This window comes from Macaca fascicularis, chromosome 17 (assembly GCF_037993035.2).
Source record: "Macaca fascicularis isolate 582-1 chromosome 17, T2T-MFA8v1.1".
Lineage (NCBI taxonomy): Eukaryota > Metazoa > Chordata > Mammalia > Primates > Cercopithecidae > Macaca > Macaca fascicularis.
The window spans coordinates 99706176-99726159 of record NC_088391.1 but is presented as its reverse complement, the minus strand read 5'-3'; the positions used below and the strand labels follow the sequence as shown (position 1 = coordinate 99726159).

At 37.7% G+C, this 19984-nt stretch overlaps 1 protein-coding gene across 12 annotated transcripts in view; it reads right to left on the bottom strand.

Moving 5' to 3' along the window:
- Window positions 1–19984, bottom strand: part of MYO16 (myosin XVI) — a 698554-nt gene that overhangs the window by 157865 nt on the left and 520705 nt on the right. For all 12 annotated transcript variants that reach the window (XM_045377420.2, XM_005586232.4, XM_074021383.1 and 9 more), the window contains 2 exons: window positions 7246–7321; window positions 1463–1638 (listed from right to left, as the gene is read on the bottom strand). In XM_045377420.2, the coding sequence (XP_045233355.2) occupies window positions 1463–1638; window positions 7246–7321 (252 nt within the window). The remainder of the gene's footprint in view (window positions 1–1462; window positions 1639–7245; window positions 7322–19984) is intronic.

Genomic DNA, 19984 nt, shown 5'->3' with positions numbered 1-19984 from the left:
AATCTGAAGTGATTCATTGGTACTGACGAGGGAATGTAAAATGAAGTGACTAGGCCAAGATCAACCTGTTCTCTACAAACACAATACAATGTGTCATACTCAGTTACAGAGTAGAGAAAATCCTATTTTCCTGACCACAGGGGTGGCTGTGCATGGATGAAGGGAGTTTGAAGGGAAGAAATAAGGAAAGTGAGAAATAGAACATTTAAGGAATAATCATAATAAATAGCTCTCTGTCCCTTGAAATGGAACACTCCAGTTCCCTTTCTGGGTGGAGGAACTACTGTGAATTACCCCCCTTCTGGTCCTGCAGGGAAAAGACTAATGGCCTCTAGGCCTCGTAATGTTTAATAATTGAGGTTAGATGTGTGTGGTAGTTTTTGCTCTTGACTTTTAGGATGATTGAGAAAAGAAGGGCCAGAAGGTTCAGGAAGACCTCCAGGTATAGAGATCTTTCTCATAAGGATAACCTTGTGTATGTGTTTTTTTTAACGTACAAAATGCCATTTCCTATGTGGCAGAGACTAATTCTCATGACCATTTAGTTCTAAACAACTACATCAAAGGATTTTTTATTCTAGAATCCACTGGCTGGAGACACACACTCACACACTCACTCACACTCATATTAACACACATTTCGGTGACTCTTCTAAAATAGAATTGAATTGAATTATGCTTTTATTTTAATTGGTAAGCTAAAATGTATTCCAGAAGCTGCAACAATTGCATTTCTAAAATTGATTGTCCTGAACACCTTCCCAAATATATTCCTCATCTTTTATAGTTTTGGTAGACATAAGCAAAACACGCTGGAATACCATCTGGCACTGGATTCTTAAGAAACCTAAAACACTCCATACATGTTTCCTATCGGTTTGAAACAACTCTTCACTGAGTTTTTAGTTCTCTTTTGCCACATAGAATCTTGAGGTTGTATATACAACCAAACTTTTGTGAGACAAATACACATTACAAATTAGTATAATACAATAAAATTAAAACTCTACAAATATGCAGTAAAAACATCCTAGCACCTGAACAATACCCTATGTCTATAAGAGAAACAACAATTTATCATTTAGAGACCTCAATTATCTGAAGTGATTAATATCAACAGAATAAGATAGCTAAGTTTGCTCCCTCTAAGCCTACAGTATCTGAAGTTACCTTCTATTCATCAAAAAGGCAGTCAGAGATGAAACATAACTGGGATGTTGCACAGACAACCAATAAAATGACTCAGACTATACTTACTATTAAAATTGTCACCCTGCTGCACCTTCCTCTACTCTTCCTTCATTCTGATGGTTACACATCAGATAGACATTCTTTTCCTTAACATTTTCTATTAAAATATCTATTTCTTTGGTATTCAAAATTGTGCTTTTTTTTTAAAAAAAGAAGCAAATATACTTATCAAAATTAAAAATAACCCAACAATAATCACAAAAACTCCTACCTTACTAAGTTCTAGATAATTCTTGTTTTCTCCAATAATTGAAGAAGCTGTCATTTTCTTACTGAGCAGGGCAGACTTATGTCCTCGGAATTTAAAGGAAGGATAGGCAGATACGAGGGATCCTGTCTGTGACAATTTCGACTGGAACAAATGATTGATCACGACATTTTCACTAGCTAGGAAATAAATAAATGAATATCGTAAGTGGCACTAAAATTATTACTTAAGCATTGAACTTACTCCTCATACAAGAGCTTTAGCCACTGATACATTCTAGGTGCAAGATGTCGTTGCTTCAGCAGATTGAGGAGTCTACCTTTTCCTGTATCCTTATTTTATTTCCTCCACTATTTAACATCATTGACCAATTCTGACATTCACTACCCTTGACCAGGAATCCTGATCCCAACTGGGCCTTGCTCTCTGAGTGACGCTTCTATCCTAGTTTTCAGAACCAAATCTTACCTGCTCAGACCTAAAGGGCTTTTGTGCACTTGTCAAATCATGAAGACTTATGGACTCTGTTAGAAATGCCCCATTCCAGGAAAATAATTATTCAGGAAAATGTTTCCCCAGGACCTAACTCACCTGTATCAGAGCCGTCTGTAAGTACCTGTGAGAGGACCTGCCTTACTTGGTGTGGCAGTTGCTAGGTGAAAGAAGGGAAAAGAAGTGTCCTTTTATTTAAAAAACAAAACAAAACAACAACAAAAAACAATAAAAAAAACGCAGTTAAGATGAAAAGGTAAAAGCAAAATGATATATTTTCATGTTTAAGTTACAAAAATCAAATAATTCTGAGTCCATATTCCTTTCTTGACACCTCAGGGAGAAACTGGAGCTCAGATGAGTGGATTTGGGGTTACAAATTTTAAAATCATAGGGAAAACAATGTATGTGGTGGTTAAGGATCAAAAGGAATGTTTCTTGTGTTACTTATATCTGCATGTAGGCAGTTTTTAAGCCTAAGTGTCCTTTCCTATAAAATAATGATGACAGTACCTACTTTGAGAATCATTGCAAAATTAAAATGTGAAATAATGAACATAAATCACTAGGATCATGCTTCGCCAATCAGACAGTTGGCAACGTTTCATGGCAAAGCAGTTTAGTTTCTACCTTTTCCACACGCAAATCATTTTGCCTGCCCAGGTGCAAAATACGGGTGACATAATATATATCTGTAATGCTTTCCATTAAAAAAATCCCTACATTAGGTAATAAACGAACAGGGAAGCAGGAAGAACTGTCAGGAAAAGGAGATACAATTATGTAATGCAAAAGAGGCCCTGTGATGTTGGGATAAAATTAGAGAGAGCAAGAGAAATCCATGATTCTTAATACACAGTTACAGATCTATATACCTATATGTTATCTATACTTACATCTTAAATGTTCAAATTCCGAAAGGTCCTAAAAGCAATCATACCCCAGTAGCAATGAGCTCACCCAGCCCCCCAGATCTTGGAGTTTCTGAATACCATTCTTTTCTAAGATATATCAAGGCTTCCTGAACAAATGTCTGATTCTAGATTTGAGGCAAGATGAATGATTCTGGAACATTTTTGGAAGGCCAGAATGTAAGGCAGTGTTAAAAAAAAAAAAAAAAAAAGTCAAGAGAATATGTCAAAAAGAAATAGGAGCTAACCTGAAGGGGTTCTTACTGCTCAAATCTTAAACAATTTTAGCATCAATATAATGATAGTAATGAATCATTATTCATTGAACAACATAAGAATCCATGAGTGTACACTAATAATTAATAGATAAAGAAGTGGGAATTATTATAGTAGAATGCCACTGTTTATGGAAAGATGGGGTAAGAAAATCAAAATTTTGCAATCGTGAGAAACGATTTAGGCAAGAATCATAAATGTATATAAAACTAATGGGTAAAAGTTTGATGAGGAACAGAGTATTTACATAGTCTCAAAGTACTTTCTCACAAATTACTCATTAATAACAAAGGGAAAACAGCAAGCTTTATGTTAGAAGAAGCTGAAGAGCACCACCTTACACAGTGCTCATGGTGAACCTGTTTCAAACCGTGACTGCCGCCAAACGTAATGTGCCAAGGATACTCCACTACCTCTTGGGACTCCTGGTCAAAAATTCATAACCTACTTCTAATATAAACTCAAACACCGTGATTTCTATGAATTAACTGGCATTAAAGAAAATGTCATGAAAGAGAGAGAAAAGCTAAAGAACTGTCTAGATTTAAAGGAAAAATGATAACTAAATGCAATCAATGATCCTGAATTAGGAGAAAATGACCATAAAAGACTAATATTAGTGGGACCATTGGTAAAACTTTATATGAACTCTGGATTAGATATGAGTAGTACATGACTGTTGAATATTCTGATAACTTACTGAAGTTATCTAAGATAATGTCCCTTCTCTTAGGGTGGGCACCAAAGTATTTAGACAAGAAGAGGCAAGCAACTTACTTTCAAATGATTCAGAAAGTAAACACACACACACACATACACATACACACACACACACACACACACACGGGACACAGGAAGGAAAGAGGAGAACAAAAGATGGAAGGAGATAGAAAGAAAGACAGCAAGACAGTAAAACAAAGGAAATGAAAAAAATGAATCTGGGAAGAGGATACCTGGGAGTACTTTACAATAATTCTGTCACTTTAAGTTTAAAACCACTTCAAAATAAAAAGTTAAATGATAAATACATAGTAGTATAGCCAATTTAAATACATAATTAAACAATTATTATTTATATTTATAGCAGGTCTATGTATAAGTAAACCCACAGATAAGTAATGCAACATTTTATTCTTATAATTGAGAAAATGCCTCTAATAAAACAGAAAACATTACTGAGAAGGTAGGTAGTGCAAAAAAATTTTTTTTTTTTTGAGATGGAGTCTCGCTCTGTCACCCAGGCTGGAGTGCAGTGGCCGCATCTCAGCTCACTGCAAGCTCTGCCTCCCGGGTTCACGCCATTCTCCTGCCTCAGCCTCACGAGTAGCTGGGACTACAGGCGACCGCCACCTCGCCCGGCTAGTTTTTTTTATTTTTTAGTAGAGACGGGGTTTCACTGGGTTAGCCAGGATGGTCTCGATCTCCTGACCTTGTGATCCACCCGTCTCGGCCTCCCAAATTGCTGGGATTACAGACTTGAGCCACCGCGCCTGGCCGCAAAAAATTTTTTTAAAGAAAAATATAAAAGATTTTAAAAAATGAAGACATGAGACATAAATATGGTCCAAAATATGTAACTGACCCAGTTTTGTATTTTCCCTGAATCATGTGGTCAGGCTGCAGGTATAGCAAGACTCATGTCATCCAATGGACACAGGGAGATGCCATGATGCTTTGGGACCCTAACGGGAGAGCCCTGACCACAGCTGAACACATGGCATGAGACAGCAAGTTCCCTCCAGGACTGAAAAGAGAACTCTACTATCCATTTGCCTCTTAAAACCTAGCAAAGGAACTCCTGGTGAAGAGGCATATTTACCTCATTGGGATTACAAGGAGTCACTGACCACAAACCATTTTCTTCATGTCACTCTACATACATACTCAGAGCAGAAGTGTCCCTTACTGGAATCTACAATCATTGTCCAGGGTCTTTCTACCAGTAAAGTGGGATAAGCTAACTTATAAGCAAGTGTACAGAGACACACAGAAAAAAAAAAAGACTCAATAATTATTAACATAATAGACAGTAAATCCTAAATTTTCCTAAATCCTAAAATTTCCTATTCCTGTGAGCAGAATTAAAAGTCTGCATTTTGGCTTTCTTGTTGTTGTTGTTATTTGCCTCCTTTTGAGTGAACTAGACTTTACTTCTAATCTTAGGCACAAATGAGTGTATTTGCTGTGTGTCTCTATGAGCTGTCTCCAAGCTCCCTGACTACACTCGGTTAGCGGTCTCAGAGACACAGCTCTGCTTGTGTAGATTCTACAACAGACTTCACCATCTTCCTCAACTGGGAGCTTTCTGATGCTATGAAAATTGAATTAGATACTATAAGCAAAGTAACTGCAAATAAAAATTATTATTTATGAATTACATTTGCTTTTAATAATGATGCACAAGCATCAAAGTATTTTACAGATTCATAAAACATGATGGCAACCACAAATATTTTGCTTTTATGATAGAGTGAGTGAGCAGTCATGGCTCCTGAGCCAAACATGACCCAGTGCCTGTTTTTGTAAATAAAATTTTATCAGAACACAGTCACATCCATTTGTATTGTCTACAGCTGTTTTTCACATTATAACAGCAGAGGTAAGTAATTGCAACAAGGATCTTATGGTGCACAAGGTCTAAAATATTTATTCTCTAGCCCTTTACAAAAAAAGAAAAAATCTGACACCTCCTGTATAAATACAAAATACAAAAGGGCACATTGTAAATTCTGTCCTTTTACTCAGAAGCACCTACCTCCTAAAGAATAAAAAAAAGACTCAATTGTATTTTTCCTGGAACTTTTTGTGTACAAATTTACATAAAAGAATGATTTTAAAATATAGGCACTCTATTAAGATAAGCAGAATTGCAATATCACTAGCCATCATATTTTCATTCTAAATACACACACACACACACACATACACGTACACACACACACATATCCTATCACCATGAAATACAAAAGTAAGAAAAGCATTGTGTAAACTTTTAAATACATGCTATATATTAGATCTTCCTAAAAGATAGGGAAGTGCATTATAAATAAAAGTGCAAATAGTCACACATTAAAAGGAAAATTTTCTAATGATAATAAAAAAGACCATTTCTTTCCATCTTCATAATGTTATTCCTTGTTTTTTTTTTCCGTTAGTTTTAGCTAAGAGAGCTCACAATAAACGTTAAGTTCTAGAGGCAAGCAGAACAATCTTCAGTGAAAAACAATGTATTACAACTGTGTTGCTGTAATTTGAGGCAAATATGTTTCTCAAACCAGAAGTGATATGGATTTCTTATTTTCAATGCTAGAGCATTCAACTTTTTCATGAAAAGCTATTCTGTGCTTCTTTTAAAGATGAATGACTATTTCATTTATAGCAACTTAAAGCATACAAGATGCAATGTTTTAATTCACAAAAAAGGTTATTAGAAAAATGTGAATCACTGCAGAACTGCTAAGAAAATAATTACTAGAGACAGAATTATGTATATATGTATGAATATACATTTAATTATCACACATATACATTTTGTATATGGTCTTGTATATAGTGTAGAATTATAGTAGATATATGCATATAAAGTATTAATGCTCACTAAGTAGAAGGGTCCCGTAAATTTAAACTTACATGTGTATACATATATATACTCCTTCCATTTCTACTCCTCCTACATAGTGAGCATTAATATTTTATAACTGAAAGTACATAAGAATAAAATACCACCCTTAGTTGTGCTCCAGAGTCATCTTAAGTAATGAAATTCACCCTATTGTGGCCTAAATAAAGTTGGAAGTCACACTCATCTTCATTAGTCTTCACAGAAATCTTTTCTATATTCAACCCACTACAGTAGTAAAGGTATTTTACATTTCTATCTCCTAAAAGCTTAGTTAAATTATGGTTTCCACTGGACTCCAAATTACATTGTAGCAAACATATAGTGCAGCAAGACCCATTTCTTATTATTCTAGGCATTAGAATGCAAAAGGTATTTCAATTATGCTTTAGCTGGTACATATTTTATAGGAAAATATTCAGAGATAAAGGAATAATGGATGTGTGGCATTTTAACCAGGGTAGGGCAGGAAAAAAAAATCAACTTACTTTTCATTACAAACAGAAGATTCTGTGAAAGGGAGTCTTTATTTTTTTCAATTGCCCCAACAACATCATACATTACCTAGAATAAAAGAAAGCAGCAAAATTACTAATGATTAAACATGACTGTGAAAATAAATTCCTTTAAAGGATAACTTGACCCAGGTGAAGTTTTAAATTATTCATGAAAGAAGTGTCTTCAGGTCTTAGAGTTCACATTACATGCAAGTTCAAAGCTATAATCTGCCTGTTCTCATTCTGTACATTAAACAAGGGAACCCTCTTCTGTTCTATTTTGTGAAGGTCTCCTTTGATCGCCAAGTTAAGAGCAAATAGTGATAGTTCACATTCACGTAGTCTCCTTTATTCTTAAGGACTCTAACTTGCTCAGAAAACTCACTAAATGCAGTAAACATACTTGGGAAACTTTGGGAATGAAGTGTGATTTCAGTTTGAGAAATTTAATAGTCTCCTAATTTTAAAAGTTCTGCTTGAATACTTAAAGAATTAGTACTCTGGAGTCTTTACAATTAAGAACACATAGGAAATAGTTAATTCTGGATTTCTAAAGCACAATTTTCTTCACCATAGGTGACTTATGAATCAATTTGAAGGATGTTACAATATAATTTTATCAGCATACTAGTAGAGGCTGAGAAACTTGATCTCTAAAGACTGAAATAGTTTGTTGGCTCTCTTAGTCAACTAAGTGTGAAATCTCAGTGGTCATGGAAAGCTGATCAGCCATACATTCTTTAAAAGGCTTACCTTTGAACATATACCTTGGGGCACAGCACCAGGGTCAGTGTGCCACAGTCTATTCTCTGCCCTGTGTGAACCGGGAGTGGATAAGGGGAGACACAAAACCAATGAAGCCTCATTACTCCTGAGCAAGAGTGAGCAACAACCAAGAAGGGGAGTGAGCATCGCTGCGAGGGGAGTGAGCACCCACCATGAGGGAGGGTGAGCACCGGCGTGAGTGGAGGGTGAGCACCGGCCATGAGGGGAGGGTGAGCTCCCGCCGTGAGGGCAGGGTGAGCTCCTGCCGTGAGGGGAGGGTGAGCACCCGCCATGAGGGGGAATTTGCGTCTCGCCTGAGGGAGAGTGAGCCTCACCCGGGTGGGAGTATAAGAGTTATGCCTGTGGACATCTGAGTGTCACCCATGAGGTAGTACGCATGGCTAATCTGAGTTCTTTGGGAATTTTGTCTAGAGAGCCCAGAGAGGACTGGATCCTTTATAATGGATGGGTATTAGACAGAGACGGCAGAAGAAACTATGAAGAAAGGGCTTTGCAGCCAGTGGAAGGACCTGGAAAAGGCAGGTGATCCCTGATGCAAGTTCCTTTCTATAGACTTTTATATTTGCATCTGCCACAATCGGTGCCTGATTATGTCCACCTTTCCCATAAAGGCTGAGTTTTTATTCTTTGCTGTTACAAGGGCCTAAATAAAACAGAAGTAATAAGGCATCTCACACGTTCCCAGGTTTTCCAATAAATTTGGGTCAGAAGACTAGTTGAGCTGGGGGACAATGCCAAAATCTTAAAACTACTTTCAGTTACAAGTAAACCATTGCCTAATTACCCAGTTTGCACTTGTGCCACCACATGGCTTAGTGATACTGAAATGTGAGCTTCATATGATGTGACACACCATACATTGTTAAATGTGAACAATGTATAATCTAGAGCAATGGTTCTCAATCATACCCTCCAGGGGACACTTGGTCATTTCTGGAGATATTTTTCCTGTCACAACTGGGGGTGACAGTTGGGCAGAGATGTTGCTACACATCCTAGTGTGCACAGAGAAGCTCCCACAGCGTGGAATTATCTGGCCATAAATGTTCATAGTGCTGAGGTCAAGAAACCTCCATCTAGAGGTTTGGCTTCCCTATGCCTTCCTGAGTTAGGAACAGCAGTGCCCAGCAAAACCATGGAGGAAGTCAACACATCTTCAGAAGCCACCTGGAGCTATGTGGAATTAGGCAAGTCATTCAATGTTCCAGTTCTGCAGTTTCTTACTTGGTAAAATGAGAGTAAAAATGCATTACCACACTGTTAATATTGTGATGTAATATACATGAAAGTTCTTAGGGCTGGGCGCGGTGGCTCACGCTTATAATTCCAGCACTTTTGGAGGCCGGGGTGGGCAGATCACGAGGTCAGGAGTTCAAGACCAGCCAGACCAATACAGTGAAACCCCATTTCTACTAAAAATACAAAAATTAGCTGGGTGTGGAAGCGGGCGCCTGTAATCCCAGCTACTCAGGAGGCTGAGGCAGAATTGCTTGAACTTGGTAGGTGGAAGCTGCAGTGAGCCAAGATTGTGCCATTGCTTTGTAGACCAAAAACAGTTATTTGAAGTGTAAGGGGTTACAAACAGTGTGGGTAATCTCTACAAAATCCTACTGTGCTGTGCTCTTATCCAGCCATGCTCACATGACTTTAGTAGTTACTCCAATTCACTTCTAGAAAATTAATGGAAGTTGAGATAATTTCTTCTCACAGACTTCATAATATAACAAGTATGATAATCAAATTCTGTATCAGTGATTCGTTTTTCACTTTATTCCTAGCTTCCTCAAATGTCATTTCAGTTACATCAAAAAGACTATGCATTTACTAAAGATCTTGTCCAAATGCTTCCAATCATATCTTTCTCCATGACTTTGAGTATTTCTGGTGCAAATATCTAGAAGCACCCTATCTCCAAGATATTCAAATCCTGACTCTCATCTTTAATAGCCTATATTATTCTCTTCCACTTTCTAAACTTGCTTTTCATTCCCACTGGCATCTCCCCTCCTTCAATTCATCCATAGTTTCTAAAGCAATTGCCTATTTTGACTTCTTTCAGGTCTCAAGAAAACCTGAACCTTAGGGCTTAGCATTTAAGTAGCAAAAGCCACTGATAAGCTGCCACCATTTTTTTTTCATCATAGTTAGTCATTCCTAATTGTAGTAAATGACATGGTCAATCATTGGATCTGACTGTAATTCGGTATCATTTACATCTGCCACAAATTCATTCTGACATCTCAGATGGACCCTGTCTGGCTGCTAAGAAGTTCCCCAATTCACCTCTTGATAATGCCACATTACAATCCTCACAGTAACCGTTAGAAATCTTTTTGCCTCTTTTCCAGCTTCCAGCCCCAGCCCAGATTGGCTCATTCTCAGAAGATGGCCATATTTCTTACTTAAAAATTCAATGCTCTCTCACTTGAAATCTCTGAATCATTCATTCGTCCTTCTCTCCTTCCTCATGTTCACTGCTGCATGTTATGTAGATTAGAAACCGCGGTGCCATCTGGGATCCCCTCCCCCAGGACGGCTCCCTGTCATCTGCCAATGGCTGCAGTTTTCCCCTCATTTTCCCTTCAATCCCTGCTTTTTATATTTACTACCTTCACACTAGTAAAAACCATCACTTACTATTTTGACAGACAAATAGTCAAAAAGGCTAAGCACTGGCCTTTTACATCCTCACTTCAGTGCAACACTGCTATTTGATGCATATATTAAACTGAGAATGTCATTTCTCCTGTTCAGAACCTCTGACCCTGTCGTATGGAGCCCTCCTCTATATAGCCACAATCTACGACTCTAGCTTAGTCTCTGTGTGGAAATCCGATGATTTCAAATGAAACACACAGACACGCACACACATGCACACACACAAACACACGCACAACTGGACCATTGGATTTTCATTAAATACATTTCTTGTTCATGCTATGGGCTTGTTTTTTGATGGTGCTTCCAAGCTTCCCTGGTAAAACTGCTACCAAGTGCCTTGAGGGCAATGACTACGCGTTTCTCAGTTCCGTCTCTGCAGCAGCCAGCACGATGCCTTGTCTATTGGATGCAATCAATAATTATTTGATGAGATGGACAGCAAGCTTTATATAGCATAACATTGTGCTGTCATTTTTATTTAAGATAATGCTAACTAATCTTTCCTCAGCACAAGATAATGTTCTTTGGAAAGTTCTCATACATGGCACCTGGTTTACGTGGATGTCTAGAGAAGATGTTGAAGGTCTTCCTTTCAAACTAAAGTAAAAAAACTCCCATTTGGAGGCTTCAATTCACTGTTACCTGGGAAAATGCATTTAACATCCACATACAACGACAAACATTTGCTGACGGCAGTTTGCTTTTTGTAGGAAGCACAGTGTTTAGTAAGTCATTTTTTATTGCTAAAAGGACATTTGTATGAAGTTAATGAATTGTGAAGCAGGTGAGCTTGATTATTTTTGTGATATTAGACAAGCTCTTTAAATTCTTTGATTCTTTTTTAATGTGTTAAATAATATTACCTAAGGGCCCTCCAACTTTAAAAGCCTTTGACCCTATCCATAAGATATAGATGACCAGTACTGACAGGATTTGAGTTGACAGATGGACACAAATATTAGAGACTATGCGAATAGCTTATACGTTTTATCATAATAATGAAAACAATTGATAATATGTCACATAAAATTGGTATTAGTGGATTGTTAACACATGGTTGCAAATAGTGTTTTATTGTTATCTTTTCCTGGTGCTAAATTTGGAATCAAGTATTCCCTCTGGGACATCTTGCAAATTTTTGTGAAGAGAAATGACATGGAGACCTTCTGAACTGTAAGGATTCACAACAGCACATTGTGAGATTGAGTATTGGATCAACCAACGTTTCTACGTATTTCTAGTGGACAGAGCCAAGTAATTTAAATACACAACACAAACATGCACACACAAGCATGCACAAATACTTTTCTTTTTCGTTTACAGATAACATACTACCGGATTCCAAATTAGGTCTTTTAACCACGATACTTTCCTTGATCAGTGAAGTTTCATATTGGCCTTGTCAAAGGCAATTTGAGGGCCCAGCCCAGTGGCTCATGTGGAGGCTGAGGCGGGTGGATCACTTGAGGTCAAGAGTTCGAGACCAGCCTGGTCAACATGGTAAAACCCCATCTCCACTAAAAATACAAAAACTAGCCAGGCATGGTGGTATACACCTGCAATCCCAGCTACTCGGGAGGCTGAGGCAGGAGAATCACTTGAACCCCGGAGGTGGAGATTGCAGTGAACCGAGATCACATCACCACCGCACTCCAGCCTGGGCAACAGAGTGACACTCTAGTCTTGAAAAAGAAAAAAAAAAAAAGGCAATTTGAAAATCGAAATAAATGATGTCCATTCATGCCCTTTATTATGTCTATATGTATCCTGTTTCTATTACCTTTAAATATTTTTAAAGTTTTAATTTTGAAGTTTAGATTTGCATACAGTTGTAAGAAATAATACAGATAAATCTCGTGTACTCTTTACTTAATTTGTTTCAATAGTAACATCCTGCAAAACTATCACAACCAGGATATTGACATTAATGCAGTGAAAATATAGAATATTTACATCACCACACGGATCCCGCATGTTGCCAATTCATAAACAATTTCACTTCCCCAAAATCAGTTGAGTCCCTTTGTGTGTGTGGTTCTATTTCTGTGTCCTTATTCCGTTCCATTGACCTATGTGTAACATGCTTTAAGGACTTTAAATGGAGAAGGTTAATTCCTCCCACTTAATTCTTCTTTATAAACATTGTTTTAGTTATTCTACCTTCTTTACCTTTCAATGTAAATTTTAGAAAGGTATCATCTAATACCTTTATATCTACAAAAATTTTACTGTGATTTTGAAAGGAATGCATTAGCCTATATGTCAATCTGGGGAGAACTGACTACTACTATGCTGATTACTACTAAATTGACACTATATTGCCTTCAAATCTATAAACATGAAATGTCTTTTAATCTAGATCTTTAACTTCTTTTATCAGCATTTTGTGGTTTTTGCCACACAAGTTCCCTACATATTTTGTTAGATTTACACCTAAGTATTGCATTTTTATGAGCAATTGTAAATGTAATTGTATTGTTCACTTCAATGCCCATTACTAGTATACAGAAATACAATTGATTTTTTGAATGTTTATCTTGTGTCTTGTGACCTTGCTAAACTCACTTATTAGTTCTTTTAGTCTTTTCTTTTCTTTCTTTTTTACGGTAGATTTCTTGGGATTTTACACAAAGGCAATTATGTCACATATAAATAGGCACAGGTTTATTTCCTCCTTTCCAATCTGTTTGCCTTTTATGTCCTTTCTTGCTTTATTACACTTGCTAGAACTTCCAGCAGCCTATGTTAACAGTGGTGAGAGCAGACATCCTTGTCTTGTTTCTGATCATAGAAGTAAAACATCCAGATTTCACCCTTAAATATAATATTGGCTGTAGGATTTTTGTAAACTCTTTATCAAGTTCAGGTCGTCTTTTCCATTTGCATTTGTCTGGGAGTTGTTTTTTATCATGACTGGATGTTAAATTTTATCAAATGCTTTTTCTTAATCCTCTGATATAATCATGTATTTTTTTCTTGTTTGACTTATTGACATGATGGATTACCTTGATAATTTTCAGATATTGAATCAGATTTGCACCCCGAGAAAAAGAAAACAAAAACAAAAACCATTCTTTTTATATATTGCTAAGTTCTATCTGCTAATATTTTAAACATATTTTTTCACCTATATTCATGAGGGTTGTTTTTAATTTTCTCTCTCTCTCTCTGTGTGTGTGTGTGTGTGTTACTGTCTGTGTGGTTTTTGGTGTTAGGATGATATTTGCTTTATAAAATGAATTAAGGAGTATTCTCTTCTATTTTCTAGAAAAGATTGTGTAAAGTTGGCTTTAATTTTCCTTAAAACATTTGGTAGAATTCTCCAGTGAAACAATCTGGAATAGGAAGCTTTTCTGAGAGATTTTAAATTACAAATTCATTTCTTAAAAGTTACAGAGCTATTCAAATTGTCTATTTCATATTGGGTGAATTGAAGCAGCTTGTGTTTTTTGAGGAATTGATCCATTCCTCAAAGTCACAGAATTTATGTGTGAGAGCTCTTTGTAATATTCCCTTTGTACCTTTTTGATGTCTACAGGGCCTATAATGATTTTCCTTGTTTTATTACTGATATTGGCTATTTATGTCTTTTCTCTTTGTCACTCACATTATAGGTTTATAATTTTTATTGGTGTTTTCAGAGAACCAGCTCTTTGTTTCATTGATTTTCTCCTTTTCTTTCAATTCCATTGATTTCTGCTTTTCTTGTCATTGGCTTCCATTTCCTTACTTTGGGTTTATTTTGCTCCTAGGTTCCTGAGATGGGAGCTTAGATTATTGATTTGAGACTTTCCCTCTTTTCTAACATATGCATTTAGTGATATACATTTCTCATTCAATACTATTTTAGCTGTGCCACACAATTTTGACATGTTGTACTTTCATTTTCATTAAGTTCAGCATATTATTTTTAATTCTCTCAAGATTTCCCCTTGTATTCATGGATTACTTGGAAGGGCACTGTTAAGTTTCCAAGTTTATGGAGATTTGGCTGCTATCTTTCTGTTATTGATTTCCAGGTTGATTCCATTGTAGTAGGCAAACCTACTCTGTATAATTTCAATTCTTTTGAGTTTGCTTAGTTTTGCTTTATGGCCGAGCAGATAGTCCATCTGGACACATGTTCCATGGGTACTCAAAAAGAATATGAATTCTGCTTTTGCTGGCAGATGTGTTTATAAATATTGAGTAGATCCCGTTGGTGATGGTATTGTTCAGTTCTCCTGTACCCGTGCTGATTGCCTATGTCATTGTTTTACCAATTGTTGAGAGGAGGGTGTTGAAGTTTCCAGCATCACTTTCTGTCTAGCTGACTTCTTTCAGCACTTGGCAAGATAAGGAAGGCACACACTACTGCGTGGTCAGAGTAGATGTCTAGGTCCCTACCCAGCCTCCTCTGATATGCAAGAAGAATGAATCTTCATTATTGCTGGGTGAAGATAAAGCATCTACCTCTCCACTACCTCTCCACTAAGTCTCCAGTCATTCTTCCCTGGCTGTGGGATGAGCAGTGGAAGGAGCTGAAACACTTCTTTACTGCTTCCTACATAGCCTTCATAAATTGGGTAGTGGGGTGTTACCTCTGCACAGTGCTGGAAGTCCTAACCCCCTACCAAGCCTCCTCTGATATCACCACAGTGGCAGGGAGCTAGGGGAAAAATATCCATTTAGAATCTTAGCACAGTACCACAATCTGAAATAAACCTATGCATTAAAAAATTGTGCACACTAAAAGGAAAACTGTGATTTCAATAAATATAACTAAAAAGATTATTTAAATTTTTGATTTAAAAAAATGTAATAAATGTGATTCTAAAAAAAATTATAATCTGGACTAAGATAGCCCAAATGTTTTCTTTTTGTCTTAAATGAATACAAAAGCTTTGTATTCATCAGGGTTCTCCAAATGAATAGAACCAGTAGTATAGTATAATATATATAGTCTGAGTTATTGGCTCACATAATTATGGGGGCTGAGAAGTCCCACAATCTGCCATCTGCAAGCTGGAGACCCAGGAATGTCGACAATGTAGTTCGAAAGCCTAAGAGCCAGAGAGCCAATAGTGTAGATTCCAGTCTAAATCCAGGAGCACCAAGGGCAGGAGACTGACATTGTAGCTCAAGCAGTCAGGCAGAGAGACTTCAACCTTCCTCCACCTGTTTGTTCTATTCAGACCCTCAAGGGAATGGGTGGTGCCCACCCACCCCCTTGAAGCTGGGGAGGACATCAGCTTAATCAGTCTATGATCAAATACTAACCTCTTCGCAAAACACCCAAGAAACCCTCAGAAATGATGTTTAACAAGCCATCTGGGCATCCCACGGCCCAGTGAAACCAACACGTAAGTTAACCATCACAACCTGGGAGTTAATTCTGAAGAAAAGATGTTAATGGAAAACAAAAAAATCTAACTTGATGATCGATCATGTTGGATCCCTGATAAATCCTCACTGTTTACAAAACATGTACACTTTGCCTAATTAAATCCTTTGCTTTATAGCATTTTCTCATTGTACTCTGCTCCTCACTTTCCTCTACCCTACTCACAAATTCCTCCCTTGCCATCACTGCTGCCTTTCCTTTCAATAAACTCATTTCCAGCTTCTCCAGCAACCAAGGCCAACTCTGCCTTTCTAGGCCCAAGTCTCTAAGAGGCATCAAGCTGTCGTGAAAAGTGCGTTGGCCTTGCTCAGTGACACACCTTCTGGGGTCCAGCTTCAACAAGCCCCAGGGCCTGGATAACCAGGGCAAGTCACTTAGTTTCCAAGGCTTCTCATCTACAACACAGACAGTAATGCTGACCTCTCTCTCTAGCTCTTTCTTTCTCTCTCTCCCATTCCTCTTTCTCTTTCTCTGTGTGTCTCTCAGTGGCTTTGGAGATAAATAAAAAGGCTTGTTCCTACCTACCTTTGCATAGTTTTTCTATAGTTTTCTCATGAATGTCTCTAATTGATGTTTCTAATGCTAACCTGTACCTTCTTCTCTGCCATTTTCCAGAGTTTTATACATGACTTACTTGAGAAGGACTCATGGTATTACCTAGGTAATCTGTCTTGAGGCTGTTAAACAGGCTGCCTCCCAATAAAAAGCTTCTCATTCTGGACCCGTAATTATCTCACATGAAATTCACTGACAACTTATGAAGGAAATGCTTCCAAAGAAATCTCCCTAGAACGGAAAGCCCATTAAGCTCATCAGCATCTATACTCAGCCCCTGGACTTCACTGACAGCCACCGCCTCCAGCACCAGGAAGAGGCAATAACTTTGCATAGAGAAGAAGAAAAGCTGCAAAACAGTGCAGACAAGGCCAGTGGGCTCCTGGGCAATTCAAAGGAAAGTGAGCCTCAGAGCCTAGTGAGATGGAAGCATTTCTAGGAAAGAAAAAGCACCAAGGAGAAACTCAGCCTGTATTAGAATTCACCTAGAGCTTTGTGAGTCTGGAATGTCAGGTCTGCTGACAGATAAAGGTCTGCTCTCTGCTGTGCCACTGGGGAGAGCAGGTTGGTGCTGCTGGAGCAGCAGAGAGAAGATTTTAGGTTGAAGGCTCTCCGGGGTCACTCAGGGCAGCTGCTTGGCTCAGGGCCTTGCTTGTCTCTTTTGGTTTATTATTTGGGGGATGAAAGGAGAAAAGCATGAAAGTAGCCAAAGATAGAGGCTAGGTTTATCCCTTCCTTTTTCCCACTCTCTTTACATAACTGATCTTCAGCCTTTATGTATTTATTTTTCCTTCTGAAGATTGGAAGACAGGATTCATGCAGTACATGGCAGCGTCTCTCATGCATGTAATAGAGAAATTTATATTCATGCGACTCAATATGGATCTTTAAGGAAATTGTCATGTATTCAAAATTTCCTTTGGAATGATTCTGTTCAATAAAATAACTCAAAAGAAAACTTAGCATTTTGCTTATGCTGCGGCAGTTAGCAATCCTCATTTAAATGCTACAGTGTGGATGCCAAATGAGGGGTGCAATATAAACTTGAGAGCAGTGACAGTATGTGGCTTTTTTGGAAGTACTTGCTGTAACACTCCAGCATTGCAATAAATACAATTAAAAGATAAATTATGTCAGCTATATATGAAAAAAGGGGTATAAAACTTTCACCATGTCTGTGACTCAAAATTCATCAAGATACTGAGTTTCCTGGCTCCACAAAGAAAACAAAAGTTACAAAATGCCAAACCACATGCATTTTCCTCCTAACTGAAGGGTGTCAGGCTCATGCTTGGCTAATCACCAAGGAAACTGAAATCCAAAGGCAAGAGAGCACCACTGAAATAGCTCCATCCACCAACACTGGATTTTAATTCCCTGAACTGAAAGCAAGAGCAATTGGCTTACTTCACCTTGTTAAAGAAGGTCCAAGGGTTGCCCAGAGCTGGGGAATAGTGAATTCTTTATGTCTGCAGCCTCATCCCTCGCTGCGCCTTGTACCAGGTGAGAGAAGAATGCAAAACTGTGAAATGTGAGCACCTACTATGTGGCTAATAATTTTAGTGTCTCTCAAAATGTGCTTTCCAGATTCCCTAAAGGAGAATATCCTCTGGCGTTTAATAAAGAGGCAAATGCTTTCAACTTCACCCCAGGCCTCTTTAGTCATTATTGGAGAGGAGTCCAGGAAGCTGCATTTTAAACTTGCTCCCCAGTTAAGTTGGATGCACGTTATGTATGAGAATCACCGCTCCAGCTACTAGGAGCTTAGGATGCTCTATTAACTCAGTCCTATGCGGTGCTGGCAGGTGAGAAAGGAGCGTGGGAGCACGGTTTGCTGGAAGTAACTGTTCACAGTGCATTTTATTTTATTTAATTAATTACTTTTTTTGAAGCAGAGTCTCACTTTGTCACCCAGGCTGGAGTGCAGTGGCACGATCTCTGCTCACTGCAACCTCCGCCTCCTGGGTCAAGCGATTCTCCTGCCTCAGCCTCCTGAGTAGCTGGGATTGCGGGCATACACCACCACACCTGACTAATTTTTGTATTTTTAGTAGAAACAGGGTTTTGCCATGTTGGCCATGGTGGACTTGAACTCCTGACCTCAAGTGATCCATCCGCCTCAGCCTCCCAAAGTTTTGGGATTACAGGCATAAGCCACCATGCCCGGCCTACAGTGCATCTTAAATAAAGAAACACAGTCCTTCTGAGAACAGCCATTAGGGCTGATATTGATGTATTTTTAAATTGCTTATAAGTTTAAGATGAGATTACACTATAACTATACTCAAGGCTAAGCTATTTTCTTAGGGGAGTTAGCATTTTTTGAAAAGTTCTTGTAAAGGAAAAAAAAAACTTTCAAATACTTTTATCTAAGAGGGTAGCAATAAAGTACAGTATTTTTCAAAAATCCCTGGTTATTGTGGTACCCTATATATGCCATATATGGTGTTGGAATGTTGGAGAAAATGATATAAAAATGAGAGTGTGGTAAAGCAGAAGGAACAATAGACTAAGGGTTGGGAAGAAGGGATTCTCATTCTATTATAGTTTCTGCTTCTCAACCTGTAGAAACACTCATGGGCCACGTGCTGGCATAATTAATTGTGGGAACATGACAGTCAGCTTCTCTGAGCTACAGTTTCTTATCTATTTGAGTTTTGATCTCTGGCCAGTTCACACTAAATTTTAATGATTTTATTGATTAGCATAATCCATCAATAAAATTATTATTTTAGGGGGCTAGGAATGGCTTACATGTAAATTTAGTATATGGGCATCTATTTAGATTTTCAGATTGCCTTTGATATGGCTAATGTCAAAAGTTATTAAAATATCATCAATGGATTGAGGAAGTTATCAGGGTTAAGACTAAATTTTTAATAAGCCAAGGAAAACAGCAGGGGCTAACCTTTTAAAAATATTTTGTAAAATATGTTACATGTTGTATTAGTGTGTTTTCACACAGCTGTAAAGAACTATCCGAGACTGAGTAATTGCCTCACAGTTCAGCATGGCTAGGAAGGCCTCAGGGAACTTCCAATCATGATGGAAGGCAAAGGGGAGGCTTTTGACTTTGCTCTTGTTGAATTTAACATGCTATACTAATAGAGATATTAAAAAGTCAATATGCAGCCCACAGCAGAAATAGAGTGGAGATCTGGGAATCATCACGTATATGCAATTGAATCTTGACAGTAGATAAGCTCCCTGCTCTGAGAACATCATCAATATTCACAAAATGAAAGTAAATTCATACATCCATCAAATTTATAATCCCTTTCTCTATCATGTTATTTATATGATGCAAAATATAATCCTTAGGAAAGAAGTGGTTGGAATTAAATT